The sequence below is a fragment of the Sturnus vulgaris genome, chromosome 6, assembly GCF_052056855.1.
Source record: "Sturnus vulgaris isolate bStuVul1 chromosome 6, bStuVul1.hap1, whole genome shotgun sequence".
Classification (NCBI taxonomy): domain Eukaryota; kingdom Metazoa; phylum Chordata; class Aves; order Passeriformes; family Sturnidae; genus Sturnus; species Sturnus vulgaris.
In genome coordinates this window covers 24,384,743-24,406,967 of record NC_142248.1, presented here as the reverse complement: position 1 = coordinate 24,406,967, position 22,225 = coordinate 24,384,743, and the positions used below count along the sequence as shown (strand labels likewise).

The 22,225-nt window shown below is 38.5% G+C and overlaps 1 protein-coding gene and 1 long non-coding RNA gene across 3 annotated transcripts in view; one reads left to right on the top strand and one right to left on the bottom strand.

The window, feature by feature from the left end:
* MIPOL1 (mirror-image polydactyly 1) overlaps positions 1–22,225 on the bottom strand; it is a 186,083-nt gene that overhangs the window by 23,857 nt on the left and 140,001 nt on the right. For both annotated transcript variants that reach the window (XM_088167305.1, XM_088167306.1), the window contains one exon: positions 894–1,124. In XM_088167305.1, the coding sequence (XP_088023431.1) occupies positions 894–1,124 (231 nt within the window). The remainder of the gene's footprint in view (positions 1–893; positions 1,125–22,225) is intronic.
* On the top strand, positions 9,723–10,952 carry LOC148223366 (uncharacterized). The gene is made up of 2 exons (XR_015804323.1): positions 9,723–9,882; positions 10,680–10,952. It is a non-coding gene; the product is annotated as an uncharacterized LOC148223366 (long non-coding RNA).

The following is a 22,225-nucleotide window of genomic DNA, read 5'->3' as shown; positions in this document are numbered from 1 at the left end:
CTACTTTAATTATATTTTATGTAGTTACAAATAAATAAAAATATAGGAATACAACTATTTTTAAATAGGAGAACTCAGCATGTATTTTTTTAAACAAGAAAAGCTTTTGTTAGGTCCTTGCAATATATTACAAGCCAATTTTTGACTACTCTGTAAATATGCTGTAGACATTAAAGTTGAAGATATATATGGACAGAAAGGACAATTTGCATCAGTTCAGCATCGACCACCTTGGAAGGGTGAGAGAGTAGAATTTTGCAGTTGATGAATGTAATGCAGAGATGAGAAGTACTGGACTGCCAAGAGGCACTACTAATAACAAACATGACAATAAGTGCTTCACTAGAGATGAACTTCAGGTTTTGGAGTTCAGTAACCTTTCAACAGGGAAACTCATGATGGGAAAGAAAATACAATCTCTGCTCAGTGACTCAGAGACTTCCTGTGGCTCTCAGTGAGATTTAGAAGCCACTCCTAAACAACCCCATAAGCATTTACTGTGGCATGAAACCTGCCAGATGTGTAACAGATCAAAAATGAGAACTGTAATATTCTACCATGCAATTATAAAGGCAAATACTCTGTTGCCATAGGACTGCCACAGGGTAAAAAGACAGTGGAAACCATTTGCAGGAGATGGAAAGACTTTCTCTGTGCCTTGCACATGTAAAAAGCAAGTTCCATAACAGCAATGAGAGTAACCCTGACTTGCCTAATAGCACAAAACTGTTAAAACAATCAGTCTCACACTGAGTAGGAAATGAGCTGAAAAAGAAGAAATCATTTTAAAGAACTTTTTCTGAGTACTGCTGCACTTTCAGTAATAGACAAAATACCAGAAAAAAATGCTTCATGTGGATTACAACTGCAATTTTTGTTGGAAGGCGACTTACTTTTGAACTTTTTCATTGGCTTCCTGAGAAGCTTCCAGGGCTTTCTGGAGCTTCAGCTCAGTGTCCTTTTGCTCTGATCGAGTTTGCTGCAGCTGAGCTGCCAGCTCTTCAATCTGGCCATAGGTTAGGGTCACAGCATCCTCCCTTCCCTGCAGTCCACCTTCAGAAGTACTGAAAGCACAGTTAGGCTGGTTCTTCAGACTCATTCCTTCAGACAAAGACTTGTATAACCTGGGAAAACCAAATCATATATGTTATTAAGTTTCAGTCTAAGGCTGAGCTGCAAGAACTAATCCATACTTTCAGTATTGTCATATACGGACTCACAAGTACTAGTAGCAAAACAAGTTATATTTCAGAAGTGACAGAGAGTAAAAAGAACAAACCTTTTCCACAAGGCTCTTCTATAAGTATTAATAACCATAAAAATTCAAAAAAGTAAAAAAAAAAAATTCTGCAAAAACTCAAGAGGAAGTATTTTTCAGCTTTAGCATCTTGTTGATCACCTCTGAGCTCCAGCAAAAAGTTTTTATTGTGATTTACATGAAGTTGAATTAATCAGCATAAGTTATTGATGTGTTATTAACTTCGGCTACACACAGGAGTCTCTTAGCAATCAGACCCACCAGCTACAGGAGATTTATTTGCAAAAGAAGACTTTTCAATAAAATGAAAGGAATAAAAACACTACAGTTCAAAAATTAAAATCAGTAAATCAGCAGGATTACTTATAAATAACATTTGATCATGCTAATCAATTCTAAAAGTCCCCATTCAGTTTTATCCATGATTTTGAGGTATGTTCATAGACGTTCCAAATCACAGAGCACAAACCCAGTACTCTTTCATTGCACAAACCAGAATATAGTATTAATGCTTTGTATTTGTGTGCCAGAAAGTTCTGGACAAATCAAACATTATTTCAGTGTGGATTTCTAGTAGCAGTATACACTGATTACAGCATTCAAGACAGCTGCTAGTATGCAATATCACATTTTCTTTCTTTATAGTTTATTAAGGTGTTTGCATGGAAAACAGTCTGTTCCAACAGCCCATGAAGGAAAATCATAAATAAATTAAAATATAATATACATGGAAAAACAAAATGTGGATGAACTAAGAGAAATAGAGAAGTTAAAAGGTTAGAGTGTTGACATGTCATTGTGCATACTACCTGTGATTATCTGAAAACAATGTAAAAAACCTTTTCAATTAAATGAAGACATATTGAAAATATAAATATTTATAAAGGGACATTAAAATTCCTAAGATGGACTAATTAAAAAAAAATCACTCTAGCAGTTGCACATAAAATTTACTGACTGAAGTTCCATTACAGTTGAGCATTGATCACCATGGAAAAACACAAAGGTATGCAAATAATGTCGAAAGCAGGTTACTGAAATACCACTGCTGCCCGCTTCTTAAACACCTGGCACAAGATTAAAAGAAAAAAAAAGACAGATGAGAAGCTATACTGTTCAGTGAATATATGGGTCCTCGAATAAAAAAAAAAAAAAAAAGTAACAAAAACTAAGAGTTTTTTTCCAGAATATACGAAAAATAAAGTAATTTATTTAGATCCTGAAATACCGACTCTCTGTGGCTACAACTGGGCCCCTTTTCAAAGACTGGCTGTGAAAACCACATACATACTACTATAATTGCAATATACTACTACATGTCTTATAGTGATTGCATCTGAGGGACCAATAGATTCTGATGTATACACTTTGTAACCAGGGTGATTCCTCCACATAAAGGCACTGTGATTGACAGATCTTCTAATATTTTTTTTCAAAAGCATGCAATTTCCAGACTTCCATCAATATGTGTTTTGGTAAAATACTTTTTTTCATCCTTTCTGAAAATTACTAATTTGAAATTACTTCCTTCACCCGAAGATTATTTCTTCAACGAATATTGATGCTATAATTAAAAAATAAATGGGAGTTATAGGCCTGAAGAATGGGTCACAGAAGTATTCAAACAGTCCCCGGATTTCAGTAATTCACATGCTCCTTTTAGTAAGCTTTTTGCTTTACTATGGCATCATGGCCTCTTTCCTGCTCCAACTTAGGTCTGAGAGCTTCAAAGGCCCACCTTAACTGTGTCTAGGCAGAAGAAAAAGTGACATGAGATGATATTACTTGTGTAGCTCCTGTAGAGAGAAAGAGATTTCCTCAGTCCCCAAAGTCAGAGTAGCTTCAAGCCTGCAAAGAATATCACCAGTTGTAACTGCTCCCAGAGGGACTTGACTTTGGCTGAAAATCAACTCCTATGAAGTGCTGCTCCTAAAACACTCCTCACCTTGCCACGCATACTTTTGCTGCAAGGTGGGAAATGATTTTCCAGCTGAAGCAATTACTGAACAACACAGCTAAACCTTCCACCTAATGGAACAAAAAAAAAAAAAAAAAAAAAAAAAAAAAAGCAAAAAACCAAACATTCCCTACCCGTTCCCTCCCTCTGCCTCCACCCCAGTGATAAACATATCCAATGTTCCCAAAGGCGTGTAGGTCTGACCTTGGTTTCCACCACAAATGTTTCTCACAGGTCCTGGAGACCTCTCAGACTTCAGCCTGCCCTCAGGATGGCTTTGAAGAGTGTACCCTCACGCCACTGAGTGCACTCAAGGGCCAGGCAGCATTGATACCTTGAAAATACTGCCTCAAAGCTGCTCTTAGGAAACACTGCAATATGATGATATCAAAAAAGCCCATAAGACCTAAAGGACTTTGAGATTTTGCTGTGAAGTGGAGGATATTAAATAGTCAAGTTTGCATTACATGTGAGTCAGGAGCCTAACAGCTGGTAGACTGGTAACTAGATGACATTGCCCTACCATAGATAAATATTTTACTAGTCTTCCTTTGCCTGCACTTAAACAAGGTATGAGGACTGTGTTTTCTCAGTACAACAAACCATCTCTCACTAATTTATCTGAAGGCAGCAGCCAAAGGCAGACTCTGGCACACAGGCCATGGGCCACGTTACAACAGGAATGCTCCTTGCACATTACACACAGAGTATGCTCTCTGCATTGTCACAGTTCATCACACAGTGTCACTCTCTTGTGTGATGTACCCATGCACTCTAGTCTAGGATGAGCTCAGGCAACCTCAACCACTTGTTGAACACTGGCCACCATTGGTTTTCCTCTCTGTGGTGGTTGGGCACACAAACTGAGGAGTTCACAGGACATTATTTTGACAGATTGGTGCTGATCATGCGTGTCCATGCTGTCCAGACTCGATTACACGTGAGTACGGAACAACAGTGAGCAGCACCTTGAGATTCAGCCTTCCTTCCTGAAATGATCTAGAGAAATCTGCAACCTGAACCGGGGTCCTAAGAGCCTGGACATTAGATGATTCAAACAGGTTCATTAGATAGAGGGAGAGCTTGAATTGACTATCATCCATCTTAGAATTTTTATGTTTCAACAAATATCAATTAAAGGCCACTAGCAAACACATTTTTCCTCCTTGGGCTCAGTCTTCTTATCTTTAAATCGAGCAAACACAATGCTACCTTTGCAAAGCGCTCTGATCTTCACTAATGTCAAGAGAGTAATCACTGTTGAAAGAGCTAAGTTAGATGCAGCACAATCAGAATTTAGGACAAAACTAAACCCAGATGGTCTTTGGTGATGTCAAACAGGAAACATATTCTTTTCAGCTTCATTTTTACTGTCCAGGACTACTGAAGTACCCATATCATTTCCCTGTGACTAGCCTGGGAGAGGGGTAAGGACATGGAATTTATCATCTGAGCCTTTTTTGAAGCTGAAGGACTACCCAGGTAAGCTCTCAAACAAGACATAATTGGAAATCATGCCTCCATTACAAACTCTTCATTTAGGGAGTTGCACTGTAATCAAGTGACTTCTGTTCACTTTATGCAGCCCGTGGGCAAATTGCTCAGGTAGCACAGCCTCATGTGAGCAACATGCACACGACATTCAGCACAGCCTACCATTCCTCACATTCACTGTGCCATAAAGGTCTAGGACCTCCACAAAGATAGTTTCTGGATTAACAGTGTTTGGTGAAACACAGCAAAACATACATGAGACTGATGAATAGAAGGAAGTGTTTCTGAGGTGTTTGCAGTTATAGTGCTATTCCCTTCAGCTAGAGCACAGACCTACAGCTAAGGAGGCTAGCTGGCAGCTAAGAAACCCACCTGAATTCCCTGAGTATATGATACACCCGGGGCTGAGGTCTCTGCTATCTCTAATTGATTAGAGACTGGAAGATTGCAACTTAGCGTTAGCTTTTTTTCTTACAGAGATATAGTGCACCTGAGTTCACAGAAAAGACCACTGTAGATTTTATGCTTTAATCATGAATATTACTTGCTACATGTTAACATTAATTACACATCTTCAGGGTTTCACAGTGTACCTGTGCTAACTGCACAACACAGATTCACAGGCTCTCCAAATTATTCCATGAATTAGAGAACTGTGTTTGCAATACTGCAAACTATTGCAAATACTCTTTGCAGTTTTCCCAAGTTATATGTTATTCCTAGAACCAAGCTTTCCATAAAATGTTCCTGTCATATTTTGACAGGGAATTGCCTGCATTAGCATATTCTGGCCTAAGCATTCGCCGGGTCCACCATGGAGGCTTGCTTCTAACTAGGTAAAATTAACCCAAAATTTTAAAAAATCCAACCAAATTTGTAAGATGTTTACTTTATCCCACTAGATGCTACAAGTAAGAATTTTGCTATCTTGTATCTGTTCTTTATTGTCAATTCATATGCTTTGGCCATTCTTAAATATTTGCCAATGGCTTTAGTTAACAAAATAATTTTAACTTAGTATTTGTAATACTGTAGTTATTCCCTACAGTAATAGATTATTTAGGTAACACTGCAAATAGAGAGGGAACCTTATCTATTAATCGAAGACAGAGCTGGCACCAAGAGTGACCTCAGTATGTGAATATAATGGACATTTAAGATGGTGCCAGCAACTCCTGTTTTTTTTTTTTTGTGCATCACAACCTCTTGTCTGCTCTCCCTGGGAAGTGTGAGCATTTAGCAGAGGCAGAGCAGCCCCTGGCTCGGCTGTGGGCAGCAGGCAAAGAGGAGGGGCACAGCCAGCTCACAGACAAGAGGCATTGCCACCTTCCCCATCCCCAGGCTGAACTGGCAGCACCTGTGCCTCTCTGGAGGCTGCTGGAGGCTGCTGGGCTGACATGGATCACTGAAGGGGTGTGTACATGGGTGGTGTGAGCCAGCAGCTCTGGCCCGGGGCCAGCAGGGAAACTGCCGATGTCAGGGATTTGCAGAAACACAAGCTTGGTGGAAGAGACACAGAGGATCTTGTCCTAAAGGTCATAACGATTTATTTTTTATACTGAGAGTATGTTTTTAGCAAGATTTCTGACAACTGTTTGAAGAACAGTGCACCATTTTCCTCAAATCTAAACTGAATTAAGACAGCAGTAACTCTTGGTAGTGCACTAAAATAACAACCACTGGCATACCAACAAAAACTGGTAGAAAACAATGTACTACTTTGTAATTTTAAACACCATGTATTACTTTTTGTCTTTTTCTGATGATCCTTGCCAAGAGCTTCATCCTGAACACTGTCATTCACAAGAAAATCAGGGTATTTATTATGGCAGGAAGGAACATGAGGCCTTCTGGCCAAGCATTTCAGGATCAGCTCCTGCAGTCCCCACATACCCACACACTCACCAACCCAGCCTAGACCTTCAGCAACCCCTTCAGCTCCCACAGGCTTGACAGTACTGCTGGCATAAACATTTACTCTCCAAAATGCCAACCACGGAAATCTTCCCTGATGACAAAGAATGGGTGCACTCAAGAGCCAGACATTTCTGCTAGAAGCCTTAATTGATGTTGCCTGTCACCATAGTTTGAATTTAGATTTGCTTGCAGAACTAATAAAATCTAATAGAGATTTCTTTGTTAGAAATTATGCATGAAGTTAAGGCTAATATGGCTTGGGCCATTAGTTTCCTTTGCAGCTTCTCACTGGTAAAGATAATGGCAATTGACTTCCATTTTACATGACTAACCTACACACATTTTATTTACAATTTTATTTCAAATGAATAAAATCCTTTGGTAAAAAGTAGGAATATTGGTGAATCAACTCATATTAGATAAATTGCAACAATCCAGATAAAATAGGTAAGAATCCTGACCCCAAAAACTGAAACAGTCAGCGAAGTGTCCACTCAGTGCAAAAGGACACACCATAAATATATCTATATAAAAGAAATCTGATGGCACTGATACATATCATAATGCAGGCACCAGAATCACCTGAGAACAAGCTCAATGTAATGACTATGTGCTGTTGACTTTTATTTTTGTCTCCAGGGAATAGTGTTTACTTTGCTTTAAAATTTATATGAGTCATTTTGTTATGTGCCTTTTTTTAATTAGTCGGAAAGAAATAGCCATTTGAGAAAGAGAGCGGAAATCAATTCTGATTCGATGCCGATAGCTACTGTGCGATGTAAACTGTGTGTTCTTTCTAATTAAATGTAAACACGTGCAGTTCTAAAGTCCAGCAGTGATGACAACTACTAGAAAGGATTGCCTAAGACCTGGTCAACTGATCCTTGTGAACCTTTTGTTCATACCGTAGGCGAACTTGTGCAATCTGTCTCAGGTGAACGCCAGTTGTAACTGACTTTATTTTAGGTCATCTTCAGAGAAAAGACTTGACAAGAATGTGGAGAGCTCTGTAATACCTCCAGTTACCCATTAACTATGTCCTTCTGATAGCTAATCAATAGCATTGCATGGAGCCAAACACACTGCACTGAACTGCCCCTCTTCCAAAAGCCAAGTCTTGGTAAATATTTAATGGCAGTAAAGGTGTTTTGACTCTTATCAATCTGATATGTTAAAGAACTCTTGAAAGAAACTTTATCTTCCTTCTCTCTGCATAAATAATTTGTTCAGTTACAATTTTAGTCTTAGGCAAAAGCACCGAATTTAATGATCTAATGCTTTTAAATCAAGGCTTTGGACAGAGAAAATGTAGTTTCAATCCACATGTCACAAAATAAAGAAAACCTGAAGTTTATTTCCTTGATAAAATGCCAACTAGAAATATACATCAAGGAACCTAGCCCTTTATACTGTAGTAGTAAATACTGTGCCAAACTTGCTCAAAAACCTGTTATACAAGTGCACATTTGAGATTTTCTTACAAGGCTTCAGTTTCTGAAAAATTCTTAACTCTTATTCACATCAAGACGACATAGGATTTTTAGCTTCTTTTCACCAGAGGAAGAAAACCCAACTCTAAAATAGTTATACTAGGATCCAGAGACTTTTGTCCATCCATTTTTTTTTGTATCATACATTGAATATTCACATCTTCAAGTGGATATATTAATGCGATGGGTTTTATTAAGCATTTTTCCATTTTCTGTTTTCTGTTTCTGTTTTTTCTGTACAAAGCTGCTCATTTATATCCCTAACAAAGAAACTTCTGTCCTGATCCTTTAACATCATGCAGGTATCCCTCTGCTACAGCCAGGTAGGATCTAAACACCACCTTAGATACTTAGATGGGCTTATTCCATGCCTCTGTGCTAATGTCAGAGGATGGAGGAATCCTCTGACTCTCTCCCACAGCACAGTCTTCCAGCTTCTTCTGTATGATCCAACTTCAATATGAACATAAGTATTTTGAAGAAACTGATTCAGCAATGGATCCAAGCTTTTTCTTGGAAAATAATCTGGGAATAAAACACTGATAGTGTTTCAGTTTCCAAAATGTGAATCACCATAAATGTTTTCCCAGAAGTATAAGCATTACATTTTCCCCAGTGTTTACATGGTCTCCTTTGTGCTCTTGATGCCATTCAACAGTCTTCAAAAATAAAGATCACAGGAATAATTCCCAAACACTGGCATAGATAAAGTGAACAGTCTGAAGTTTTCCAATCACTAGTAATTGCCTCTGGTGAAAATAGTATTAATTAAAATCATAAAGGCATATAAATTAATCAAGCAGCGAAGCACATGGCACCATTTAGGAATGATCAGCTGAAGAAAGTCTGTTACTAAAAACCTCAGAAAATATCTTGCACTTAATACAATGTTATCTTTATAAATCAGACATGATCCTGAGTTTTATGGCTGTCCTGATTTGCTATTGTGATCACTTGGCTTAACTCCTCCACTGAATCAGAAAAGCAAGAGACAAAGCTGTCTTGGACCCCAAGCTGGAAGCCAGCCCTGCCTTCCAGCATGGCCAGAAACATCCAGCTGAGGAAGAGAAGAGTCTCTCCAGGAGCAGGCAATTAGAAGAAACACAAAGGATGGAAACATGTTTCAAAGATGGAATAATTGAATACATATGGTATTTCAGAGAGGGATGATCTCATGGATGAACTGAGTAGCCCTAAAGCTAGAAATCCTCAGTGTGACTAACCTGAGAAGGGGAATCTGCTCCTTGTCCCTACTTTGTTGCTGAATGATTCAGTGGGTTAAAAAAATTCTTTGAATTATTAAAAAAAAAAAAGAAAATGTAACTTTTAAAATTTGAGGATACTTCCTTCCCTGTCCCAAGAAAATAAAACAGAAGATTTGAACAATTTTGTCTGATCTTACTCTAAGGTGTTACTGAAACATATTATGCAACTCTGATGAAAGGTAAACATGGTGTACTGTGCTCCGGTCCCCAGCTTTGGTCACTAGAGTGCCAGTAAGTGAGGTACTGATGAACTCTAGGTGAGTGTGCCCAGCACATTTCTCCTCCTTTCTTGGTACTGTACACAGCAACATGTACCATTCTGCAATGGCTGGTGACTCACTAGGAGAACTGCATGTCCTGCAGTCTGAAATCTGCCCTCCACTTGGGTAAAGACACCCAAAATGTCTACTTTAATGCCATGGCTTCGCCCATACAAAAATGCCGTTGGTTTGGGGATTGCTGTGCAGATACACACTTAGCAACTCACCTCCTGAAAGCCATGTAAGTGACACAATGGAAACCTATCACTACTCAGTAAGTCGTGTCTTACCTAGCTGCTGCTGCCAAACCCTTGCTCATATAAATCATACAGCTCCTTGGACAGGTAAGCACTATGAAACAAGGCAGTTAAAACGATGGCTTAAATGATAAAGGGAGCGCCTGGGAAATTTAATATAAGGGAAGTCTGCTTCCCTATTGTACCAAAGCTTACTGAAGTAACTGGGCAGACTTGTCTGGGCCATTCTCCTTAACGTGAAACAAGGACACATGCTAAGGGAATGATTTAGTGGATTGGGGATAAAAGCTCTGTCTTGAATTCCCTCTTCTATTTCATGTCTTCTATGTGGTACTGAGCAAGTCACAACATGCAAAACTTAGCCTGCCATGCTGAAACTGGGAGTAAAGTGTCTTTTCCTAGCTCGTTTTCTTTAAAATCTAAGCTTTCAGGGTCCTGGATTTCTTCTTATTACGTATATGTGCAGCATTTGGGAAACCCAAGGCCCAGACTGGTTCTCTGGTCTCAGCGCCAATTATCACTGGTGGAAAGACACTAAAGAGCTAATTAACAGTCTGCATGCATTAACAACGCACATCAACCTGGTTAACCTCAGCAGACAGATCCAGGTTTGGGACCTTAATGGAAGAAACAGTTTTTCACAAGTTTTTGTCTCCCCATTGCAGATTAGTGACCACTGTCACCACGGTGCATAGGCACTGACAGCAGCCTCCTGTGCTTTGTTGATCTGCCCCGAGCACAAACATCCTTGTTTTCTGAGATGTTCTTTCTTTCCTCCCAGTGAAAGGGGCCATCAGCTGGATACAGACCATGACTGGAAGCCAAAACACACAACTTTCATACCTCTTGAAAAGTGAGAGATTAGACTGGTGGCTGCTGGAGAAAAATCAGTGAAGAGAAGCTCCAAGCATAGGGGTTGGAAAGAGACTATAAACGGTGTTGAATTGATTCCTGAATCCTAAAATTTTTAAATCAGCTTCCCTCACCTCTCTCTTCCTTTACCCTCATGAGTTTTGAACATTGAGCTATTGAAATAAAATATGTAAAAAATTAATACAGTTACACACTTTAATTTAGCTTGACTGAAGAGGAAGACAATATTTTTCACTTTATGACACAGAATTTCACAAGAAAAACTGCAGTTTTTTCTTTCATTTCTCCATAACCAGCAGGTAAAGTGAAACACTAGCAGGAAATATACTGGTTGCACTGAACCAAAGAATTAATTATTTTCTCAGGACCTGACAAGGAAACTGAAAGAGTATGAAAGGTCTTGTGAAATCCAGCCAACATGGAATTCAACACTCTTCAATTCCTTATTTATTTTTTGAACAGGACAAGATAATTATTGGTATGAATACTGTCTACTATGCTTATACACATCCAACAGGTACTATATCCTCCTCTGATATGAGCAGTAACATTGCTCAAGAGAGAAAACTAAATTCCTACATCACGACATTCCTCATTCTACTGTCACAACTGTAAAAGTATAGTAAAATAACTCCTTTGGTACAGACAGTAGGGAAGAAGAGCTAAATGATAGAATATGTATTTCTCTATCTCCACCAAAACCCTTAGGATGGAAGTCCCTTTTACAGAATATGACTGAAACAAACAGAACATTATCTTACACGAGCCTGGGTAACATTAAGATCCTGCCTAGCTCAGAAGCAAAAGAAAGATAAATCAGATAATATGAACCTTGTTATCCATCTTTCTTCACAGTCTTTTTGGTGAGGGACAAATTCACAGAACTTCTTCCCCTTTGATGAAAGTTCCTTCCAGTTCAATCTTCTTTAATGATAGTGGAAGATATTAGTGCATTTCCCATTGAGAACCAGAAGAAAGCCTAGTGAAGACTGCTTTGAATTTATTTGTATCAAGAAGCTAAAGGGTATGGCTGCAAGTAGGTGCTCTTCTGTCTGCCTAGTACAGCTAAATACTTTCTGGAAAACTTGCTGCTTCCTCCTGATCTCTGGGAATGGAAGACCAGAAGAGAAAAAAAATGCAAGAAAATATTACTTTACACAGCCAAAAATAGAGGCAAGAAGAATAAGTTCCTTCAAGAATAAAAAGAAGCAATAACTAATCTAGATGTTTGAAATTTTGGCCTCAACTTTGCTTGTTTCAATGACCATAAATTGGGTATGACACAAGTCCTCCATGGTGTATTTTCACCACATATTTCAATACAATGTATGTAGTTTTTACCTTAACGAGATATGTAGGATCAGAATCAATGAATCAACACCATTATATGCCCCTAAGTTATTTTTTCATGGACAGCAGGTGAGCGGATGTCATTCCTCTGTTTAATCAGGAGTTAAAGCGTGTACAGTAATTCCTTATTTTCACAATATTCCTTCTGACAAAGATAACAACCATAAGAATGGTTCCCAGCTGGCTAAACCTGACATACAGGTTTTGTTAATAAAAAAATGCATGACTTAATTAATGAAATGGATCTATTAAGACTGTCCCCCAATCAACCAGAGTGGCCCCACCTACAGCTGAACTTCACATGACCTATCTTATGCAAAAAGAATTGTAATAACTTGCACTGGAAGCTGCTATAGAGGAAAGGTTGCTATGAAGAAAAAATATGACTTAGAAATGCATATAATGCCCCTAGAGGAGAAAGCATAGTATTTTCACTTTTACTCAGCATTTTCCTTTACAGTGAGTAATTGAAACAATTTTGCTAAACTGTGTAAAATTATTTCACAAAGAATAATTACATTTGATCTATTAGCACCTGATACTATCTATTGTCTAAATTGCTTGCATTCAATCCATGAGTAATGTCAACAGTATTAACGTCCATTATGGAAGAATTAGCTGAGTAAAAATAATTTTAAAATGTTTGACATTCTTGTACCATTTCTCTAGCATAATTTTCAAAATAAGTATCATTGTACCAACATATTCTTAGATTTCTTTTTAAGCAATGTCTTTATTTTAAAGTCTGCAAACTCAGGGTCTTTAAAATCACAAACAATTTTCCTGTTTTGTTCTGGCAAGCATGAATCTGTAGCAATATCTACTCATTTTACATTCTTCCGTGTTCTATCTAGCTGTCCCACACTAATTGGCTGTCCAAATTCACCTCCATCAACTTTGGCAGGCTCAACACCTCCTTCAGAAAACCATGTTTTTCCCCCCCAGACATAAAGAGCTGCACTGTTACAAACAGAAAAAAGGAATTCTGCAACATTTCTACAATAAAGTTATATATATACACTATTTTGATCACACACACACATACATGCCCCAAACTGAACTAATGCAACAGCAGATACCTATTTTCTTCTCTCTTGCAGCCTCATTCCTATTTCAAAGATTTCCAAATTCGTGCTTGCCTTTTAGCAGAGGAAATCCTATGAACTGTTTAAGATTACATCCTCACTGAAAGCAATGAATGCCACAGTCTTCTCCAGAATAAAAAGCTACTTTCTCTCCTTGAAAGAGTAACTTTACAGTAATTTGGAGGAAGCAGGAGAAACAGTTGGTCATTAAACATTAAATGTATTAATGAGGCCCTCACAGTGTATGACTCATCTGGAAAAGGCAGTTCTGTACTTGCATTTCAGAAGGACTGCTGCAATACAATAGTTACTGTGATAAATTTAGGTTTATCTCACTTAATATTTAGCAGAATCTAATAAAGAAAACTTAATGCACTTTCCAAAAAATGCATGAGTAGCACTATTTACATCTTACAGCTAGGGGAATTGAGAGGCAAAGAAAAAACATTCCAAAGGAGGCCCTTCATTTCCATTCCTCAAATGGAGACCTTTAGGACTTGGTGTTTACAACTTTCAACTCCAGATGAAAACAATGACAAATCAGAACATTCAAAGCAGGAATCCCCCAGCACTTTAGCAGCATGTGTAAAATCATCCATTTCTTCAGACTCATGCTGCTCTTGAAGTCTTGCTCAGTTCTCTGGAAATCTCAGACCTGTGAATATGGGTGAAGCACTTGGTAGCAGTTGCTTGTTACATGGCATTGTTGGAAATGAGCTTCTGCAGAGCTCAGAAAAATGACAAAAAAAAACACCCCAAAAACCCCCGAAGCTATATAGGATGCTGGCTTGATTAGTAAAGAGTTTCATATAATGCCCTGGAGTGGACAGAAAAGTGATTAATGTAAAGTCTGATACATTAGGAGATACAAAGAAAGACATAATTCCTAAGGACAGAAATTCTGTTTGCTCTCAGGACGTTGTAAATCTGTGCTTTATAGTTTTTTTTTTACCAATCTTAGTTGCTCATGATCTATTGAGCACTAAAATCATATCACTGATGAAAGCTTTGTGCATTTCCTTACTCTGAAGTTCTGACTCATTTAGGTGATTAGAAGGCAGAATGGTAACAGAGATAAAGTAACAGGACCACTTCAGAGCACACTTAAATCACTATGAGAACTCTCAAGTCCAAGGTAAATATATCTGTTCATAAGGAACTCCAGAAATGGAGACACTAAGAGAAACAGGCATGTGAACTACATCCTGGGCTTTCAGTGTAGATTTTGTCCTGTTTTGCCTACTTTGTAGCAAATGAGCTCTTCGTTTTGTCTGAGGAAAAAATTAGCTCGTAGGAATCTGAAGAACAGAAACAAAATACTTATGTCTAGAGCTGGGGGAAATGTGACACAGTTCAGAAGTCACTTGTAAGAGCAGAGTAGACGACGGGATTTTTTAGATGGTGGACAAAAAGCTTTGGGACACAAAACCCACATATTTTACAACAAATGAAAACCAAAATCAGCTCATCAAAATAATCAGAACCCAGAGTCTGATGTACTTTTATCAAAAAACAGTAACATCTTACTCATATTTATGATGAATAAAATTCACTGGCAGTACAGGTGCAGGCAAGCCTTCAGAGAGAGACAGAAAAAGAAATGGAGTATAACATTCCTGGAGTAAATATGGTGTGTGTGGGGAAGAACTTCAGTTGCTGGCCCCATCAAGTCCTGACAAAAGGAATGTGAGAGCTGTTCCCAAGGTGAAAGAAGACAGGCTGAACAATGTGGCTAATGGGATCACATTGAGCTAATGGGATCACCACGACTTGTTTTACTTCTGTTGGTGCGTGTCAGAACTCTGATGTGTTTTAAAATACATTCTACAGCAGCAGGCTAAATCTTGAGGCATTTTGGAGGGAATTTACATATCTTCAGGTTTTGAGCCTTGTGTAGAAAGAGTCTATGGGGTAAGAACATTTCAAGTTCAGAAATTTGCAAATCCTAAGAGCAGATTCTCTTCTGTCAGGCAAAGAAAAAAAAAGGAACAGAAGGCTCAAACATGTCAGTATCTTATTAAACATGCATTTAATGCTGCTGCCCTCACATAAATCTGCAGAGGTTACAGACACCTTACACTTGCACAAGTCCCCAGTTGCTATCTTTCACCTGCCAGGTGTAGACAAGAGAACGAATGCAGCCACACTGTAGCACCCAACTACACATTTAGATTTGGCAAGTACTGACAATACTTGGGAATGCTGTAAGTAATATTATTGATTTTTAAGCTCTGAAAACTTGCTTAATGCTCTTGATTATGGTATCCTGAAAGTATTCTAGAATTATCCGTAGTCAACACATAAGGATTTAAAAATAAAATTGTTCAGGTCAACATGACCCAGCTTTGGCACCTACAGTTAAACTACTGCTCCAGGAAATTACTAGTTTTTCAAAGGGGCACTTGCAGGTCCCTTCCCTGCTCCCTACATGCAAACTCAGGTGTCTAAATTTACATATATGAAACTGAAAATTTTGGCCACATTGTTTAACAGGCAGATCTGCTGGGAGGTCTCTTGTAACCAGATTTTTTTAAAGCCTCATATTTATTGGACAGATACTGGCCCAATTCCAATCCACAACTGCAAATCCAAAGAAACAGCTCAGAGCAAACCAGCAGCCTTATTAGCTTTTAAAGATTTCATTTTCAAGAACTCAAGACCCTTTATTGACTAATGAAAGGTTGGGTCCCCAAGCCCACAGACTGATGTTGCTTGGAACATATTTTAATCATTTTGGAGTGCTAGCAGCCATCTGTCTGAAGAGCTTTGATCACATAAATGCACTCTGAACTGCAGCTCCTTCCGACTCCAAACCCTGTCCAAAAGCCAAAGGGAACCCGCAGGCATGGCAACTTTGAGACAATTCAAAGCCTTGCACTGTGATAAGGCTGCTTTTATTATTTAGCACATCATTAGATTTAATGACACCACAGATAAGAGATACACTAAAAAGATACCATTGTCATCGCCTATCTTATAACAGCAACATCCAACTGTGACTTTGCTTTGTTTCTACTCAACACTTGTTACTTACTATGCTATTTTAAAAGAATAGTTAAATGAAACAAAAGGATTTCTTTTCCTGCTGCAAACATCAGAAATAGTAAAAAAACCGTACTTAACAAAAAAAAAAAAAAAAAAAAAAAAGACTTTGTTTTTTTAATACTTTCTTGCTTAGCTAAAAAAAAAAGACACAAAAGACAAGCAGAGAAATCCCAAATAATCTACTGTATTTTCAATTTAGACTATTAACTGTTGGGCAGATACTGCTTGCACATACAAGCCTACTTTGACCAGCACTGAATACAAACTTACATTGAAAAGAGAGAGATCCTTTATACTTAGAGCTCTTAATATTACAATATTTATATACAAATGATACACGTTTCCCATTATTTCCTACTTTTGAAACTATCTGGCCATCTCAAAGCTTATTTTGTGGTGATCAGTATTTTTTGTTGTGGTGCCTTGTGAATGGTACAGACACATGCTATTAACTATGAAAGCTTGGAAGCAGTGACAGTGTCAGCATGAAAAAAATGTATTTCAATTACCAGAGTCAAGAAATTGCTCTCAAAAATCAAAGTAGAAGCCCTAAGAGAATGGTAAAAACTGCAGAAAAATATCTCTCTTGATGACAGGAGAGACACAGTGGTGGAACCTGTGTGACAGAGCATGACTTTATTTGCTCCAAAAGTCAGCAGCCTCAGTGAGTTCAGCCCTGAGATTACAGTGCTTGCAGGTTTCTCTTCATTCTGAGATCTTGTTTCTGGCTCTCTTCCTCAGGACATCAGCCACCAGTAACCAGGAAAAACTTATAGTTTTGTACAGTATAATGACATACTTTTCAATTCACTGTCATACCAAGTGTGGCTAGCTAGCAGTGTGAAGAAGGTGAAATAAATAAATAGATAGATAGATAGATAGATAGATAGATAATTAGATAAATTAAAAAAAAATTAACCCTGCGCTTCTTTGTCATTCGTGAAAACATTTTCGGGTGGCCATTCTGTAAGGCTGATACAGCATAGATTAAGATAAAAGAAGACAAAACCATAACATGAAATGGCTCACGTAGCGGAAGAGCTTCTCTAAATTCTTTGCTGTCAGAGAAAATACAACACTGATGGTTTACTCAGCATAATTCCCTCCTCTCCTTCTGTGGCTTTTCCTTCCAAACTCAGAGCCATAAAAGCTCCTCTGCTACAGAGACAGCAGCTCCATACCACTGCTTACATGCCTTTTCTTGGTGGCATCAGGAAAAGACAACTAGCCCTGTGCTAGTTCTCCTTTCTGTCATGACCAGGTAAACTGCTGCTTATAAAAGCAAACTATTACTAGTATGTTACACTTCACTCAAATAATTGAGAGACTCAGAACTGAGCAAATCCCAGCAGGCCCACTTACTCACTGGAAAACTGTGGCTGAAACTTCCAAGTTGGACTCTCCAAAAAATGACAGCTTTCACACCTATGCTGGAAGAACTACCCATACCAGAGGAGTAACACATCATTATGAAATGCTGGACACAGGTTAAAAACCTTCCAAAACACAAAATCTCTATCACATTAGTTAGAAAAGCAGTTTGTGAATGGGAAGTTAAAATGGAAATTTTTCCACTAAAAGGCATCAGCATGACATGCATGTATCAATTTAACAAAAGCTCTAAGTTTAGACAGGAATTGAATAAAGAAAATACCTTACTCTCGACCTCTCTCTTTGTAAACAAAACAGGTGGGCAGCCTTCTGTTTTGTATTCTGTGACAGGCAGAGGACTTCTGTCACCTGCATTCTTAGATACTCCCTAGGTATCTAAGGAATACATTTTTCCACTGCGAGCAGTGTTAAGCACAGAGTAAGAAAAGCAATGTTATGTCTAGCACTGACTGAAAATTGCTCATGTAGAAAGTATTTCCATCAAAGATTTTTTTTTAATTGGGAAATGTAAATTTCAACATAAAAAATTATCTTGTCTTCCTGTGGCACGTTTCTAATTGAAAAGTTTTCTTTCACCTTCATATTTCAAACTGAAATGCCATTTTGTTTCAGTTCTTCAGCTGAAGAGAACTGAACTGAAACACATGAAAGTCATGATTTTTTGAAATGATTGAATTGACATTTTAACATAAAAACATGTCCTGTGAAAAACCAACAAAAAATGGCATTTTAAGTCCTCCTGACAATGTTATTACTTTATTTCTAAATATCATATTAATAACAAAAGAATTCCCTTTCATACAATATTTATAGGGCAAGCCAAATTCTTTTTTTACACTTTTAGATTTTCCTCCTGACTCCTCATGGGGAAATCTGTCTTCCAAATAGCTCTTATTACACACACGGCTTTCCTGTGTTTAACTCGCTCTAGAGAGGGCTGCTTCTTATTCTGTATCTGTTTTCCTTCTCTCATTTTAAAGCAAGAGTACCTGGATTTTCATAGTCTCTAAAGGTGTTATGCAAAAGGGTAAAACTTCTTTTTCAGTTAATACAAATAAAGCAGCTGAAGCAGAGTATAGTGATATGATTCATCTATATTCATTCAGCATTTCAACATTTCAATGATAGAATCAGAATATGCAGCCTTTGGCCACACATCCTTTCTACCAGGTAAGAGATTCCATAATCCTGCATGTGCTCTTTATAGATTCTCCGATTTTGATTTTGCGTATTCTTACATTATATAGAATAGATATTAACTTCAGTGATCTCATAATCCTAATTTTTACAAGTATTTCTACAGGAGTTTCATACTCTGTCTTGCTATCTACTCCAAAGTACCAGTAGCAGTCAGTGGGTTGACTGCAGGTAGTTCTTCCAGAGGCTTTAAACCTTCCAAGAACTCCATTTTATTACTCTTAAGCGACTTTTAAAAACAGCTTCTAGACATTTCTAACTATGTGCTTATTTCAAAAAGCACAGAACAAAGTTACACCTCCTAGACTTTTCAGCTCACTGAGAAACCAAGGAAGTCGTAACAGAAAATCATACAGAGCAGAGGTAAAAAAGAAGGTGAAGGTATCAGCCAGGCAAAGGACAGCTGTGAACAGAATGGCAGCAGGGCCCTGTATACAGAGTCGTGAGACCATATCAGCATCCAATGGCAAGGAATTCCTTTCTGTCAAGCAAATCGTTGCTCTTAGAGAAGAACAGAAACTCATGTGAAAAGGCCCATCCCAGCAAAAACGACAAAGTAAATGTTGTTTTAGTTCACATTACCCCATGACAGCAAATAAGTAGAGAAGTCGGCTCAAGTCTGGAGCAATACAGTATAAGTACCTGTGCAGTACTTCTAGCCTTAATGTACTTGGCACAAAAAGTGACTGGTTGGTCCTCAATTAATTTGAAAAACTTAAGAAACTTTGCCACGATAATACCCAGTAAGAGAAGCAGTAGTGGAATTAGCATAGGGCATGGTGCAAATTAAAACTGCATCACAGAGTGTGTTATGTGCTTCATATTCACATCCATATTCATATTCATATTCAGGCTGCTTCCTCAGACCTGCTGCTCAGTGTTTCTATTGGCAAGGCACCTCTGAAGGCCAAGAGCCAGCCCCTGGAAACATTAGGCACAAAGATTTCATATTGGTCAGATCAATCCAACAGCAGCACAAGGCAATTTGAGTGTACAACATTCTGGTTGCAGGGATGGTGTGAGGTGGCTTGTTATTCCATCAGGTCCCTTGGATCTTTGACAGTTCAATGCTTCCTCTCTCTCAAAGTTTTAATAAATCACTAAAGCTGAGTTAGAAATTGTTTTTCCCCATTGAGATAGGAAAACTTTCAAAGTCCTGTCAGGACAAGAAGCAAAACATTTAGAAGATTTTTTTTTGTGTGTGTGTGTGTTTCTAAATGAATGAGAGACATAGAAAGCTTAAAGAGCAAACTGATGGCTAAAATATTTAATTGGAGAGCAAAAAAAGGACACCCCTTAGCCCCCAACAGGTTCAGACACTGCTTCGCCTTTTCATTGCCTACCAAACTGCCACTGTAAACACCAAGCCTAGGGTATATACTGGAGTTTCTCTCTACCATTCCTTTTCTTTGCAAATGGTCAAATACTAATTGGAGAATGAACGTGAGTCTGGTCTGCCATGCCCCTAGAAATTTTTCTATCCACAGATTTATTTCTGAAGTCAGTCTCTCTGAATATACTATTGTTAAAAAGTTGAACAAATGCAGAAAGGGAGACAATAATCAGTTCCAAGCTGGAGAACAAGAAGTCTGAGGACGGGGCAGGGACAGGAGGATAATAAATTCAATAAAGTGTGATATACACAAGGATAACAAGGGAGGGCTCTGCCTCTGCTGCTCACCTGCACTAAGCCACTGAGAAATACAGCCACCTCAGTAGCACCAGCAAAACTTCACGCAGCTGCTTTCCAATACAGAGCAGCTCACAGATCAGTCTCCCCCTCTTCGGCTTTCTAATCCAGTTCATGAAACAGACCCCAAACCTTGGACTTTTATCTCCTGTAACACTAACAAGAGCTGTGATTGCACAAGCAATCAAGTGACAAAGGAAAGAAGTCATAGGGGGATGTAAGGGCTTACTAGGGGGAAAATGCTTATGAGACTACAGAGTGAGAAAGACCCACCTAAAATTCCAATTCTTTTGGGGCTGCAGCACCTCACAGGAAACTGGCACAAAACAGAGGAGGAGGAGACTGAACACATAGATTCCAAACCCCAGGTCCAAATTATCAGGGTGTTGAGTCCCCTCACCCTCACAAATCCACTAAAAAAATCACTGAAACCTCCATGGGTTGCTGAGAGAAGATGTGGCTTTAACCAATCTGATTTAAAGACAGCAGGGTTTCTCCCCCCAAGTTATCTACTAATTTTAACACTCAGTTCAATAAACAAACAGAAAGATGGTCCCTGCCTTTTTCTTTGTTATAACAGAAGACAAACAAAAACCTTTGTGCTCCCTTACAGAGTCATTGCTTTCTGTATGTTTGGCCGCATCACACTGGAGCAGGTTAAGTTCCTCCAAAACATGTATTGCACTGTCTCCCATTGCATATCCAAGCCCCTCATCTCTTTGGTATGAAAAAGAACCTCTTCTGTGCTTGTAAGTGGGAAATTTAATTAGCTCAACGTCAGGTATCTGAAACTCTGATAAAACAGAAGTCACTGCTGCAAGGACAGAGAATACTTTAAACACAACTGCTCTCTTCTCCATGATCTCCCTGAAACTGCTCTGCAAAAAGAACAGTGTGGTTTACAGGGACACCATTACTTGGTCATTCTTCTTAATGACTGTAATTACACCATGTTATGTCTAAAGCAACTAGGACTGAAACAATGACAGCAACTGCCAGAACAGAAGCAAGCAGACAGGATGAAAAGGGCAGGAAAGTGAGTCAACGGCCATAACTGAAAAAGTGAGATAAAAAAAAAAAGGTATGAAAAGACCAGTTCTCTGAGGTAAACTACTGGGACAGGTGCTCAAGGTAGTCTGCTACTGCTTTAGAGGAAGGACTGAGATCACCACTCTGCATTAGTGGTTGCAGCTTCACTAATCTCACTGTAAACGGGTTCCAGTTCATTTAGGCTGGGAAACTGGATGTTAGAGCAGCCCAGTCTTCTGCTACATATTGTGTTTCCCTGAGGGAAATCTAGACTGAGAGAACTCTGAAGAAGACTGAGAGATGGCAGAACAAAGAGGCTGAAATGTTTGAGCAGGGGTCAGTCAGAGTACAGGAATCTGACTATTTAGACTATTTATTGTATCCTGACTTGCTACTGCACTGGCTGTGAAGATGAATATTGACTTGTTAGGTAGAAATAATTTATAGTTTTTAATAACCCTTAAAACTGGAATGAGGGCAACATTCTAACAACAAGAATTACACCATTCTATATCCATACATAGAGTCCATGAAGCATGATTGAAATGGCACCATTTGAGTATTATATGCCATACCATCAGTCATTAAACTGTAGAATGGAATTAAATTAAATACACACAACTGTATCCAAAGCTTGAATAGAAAAGTCTTTTTATCCAGGACTAG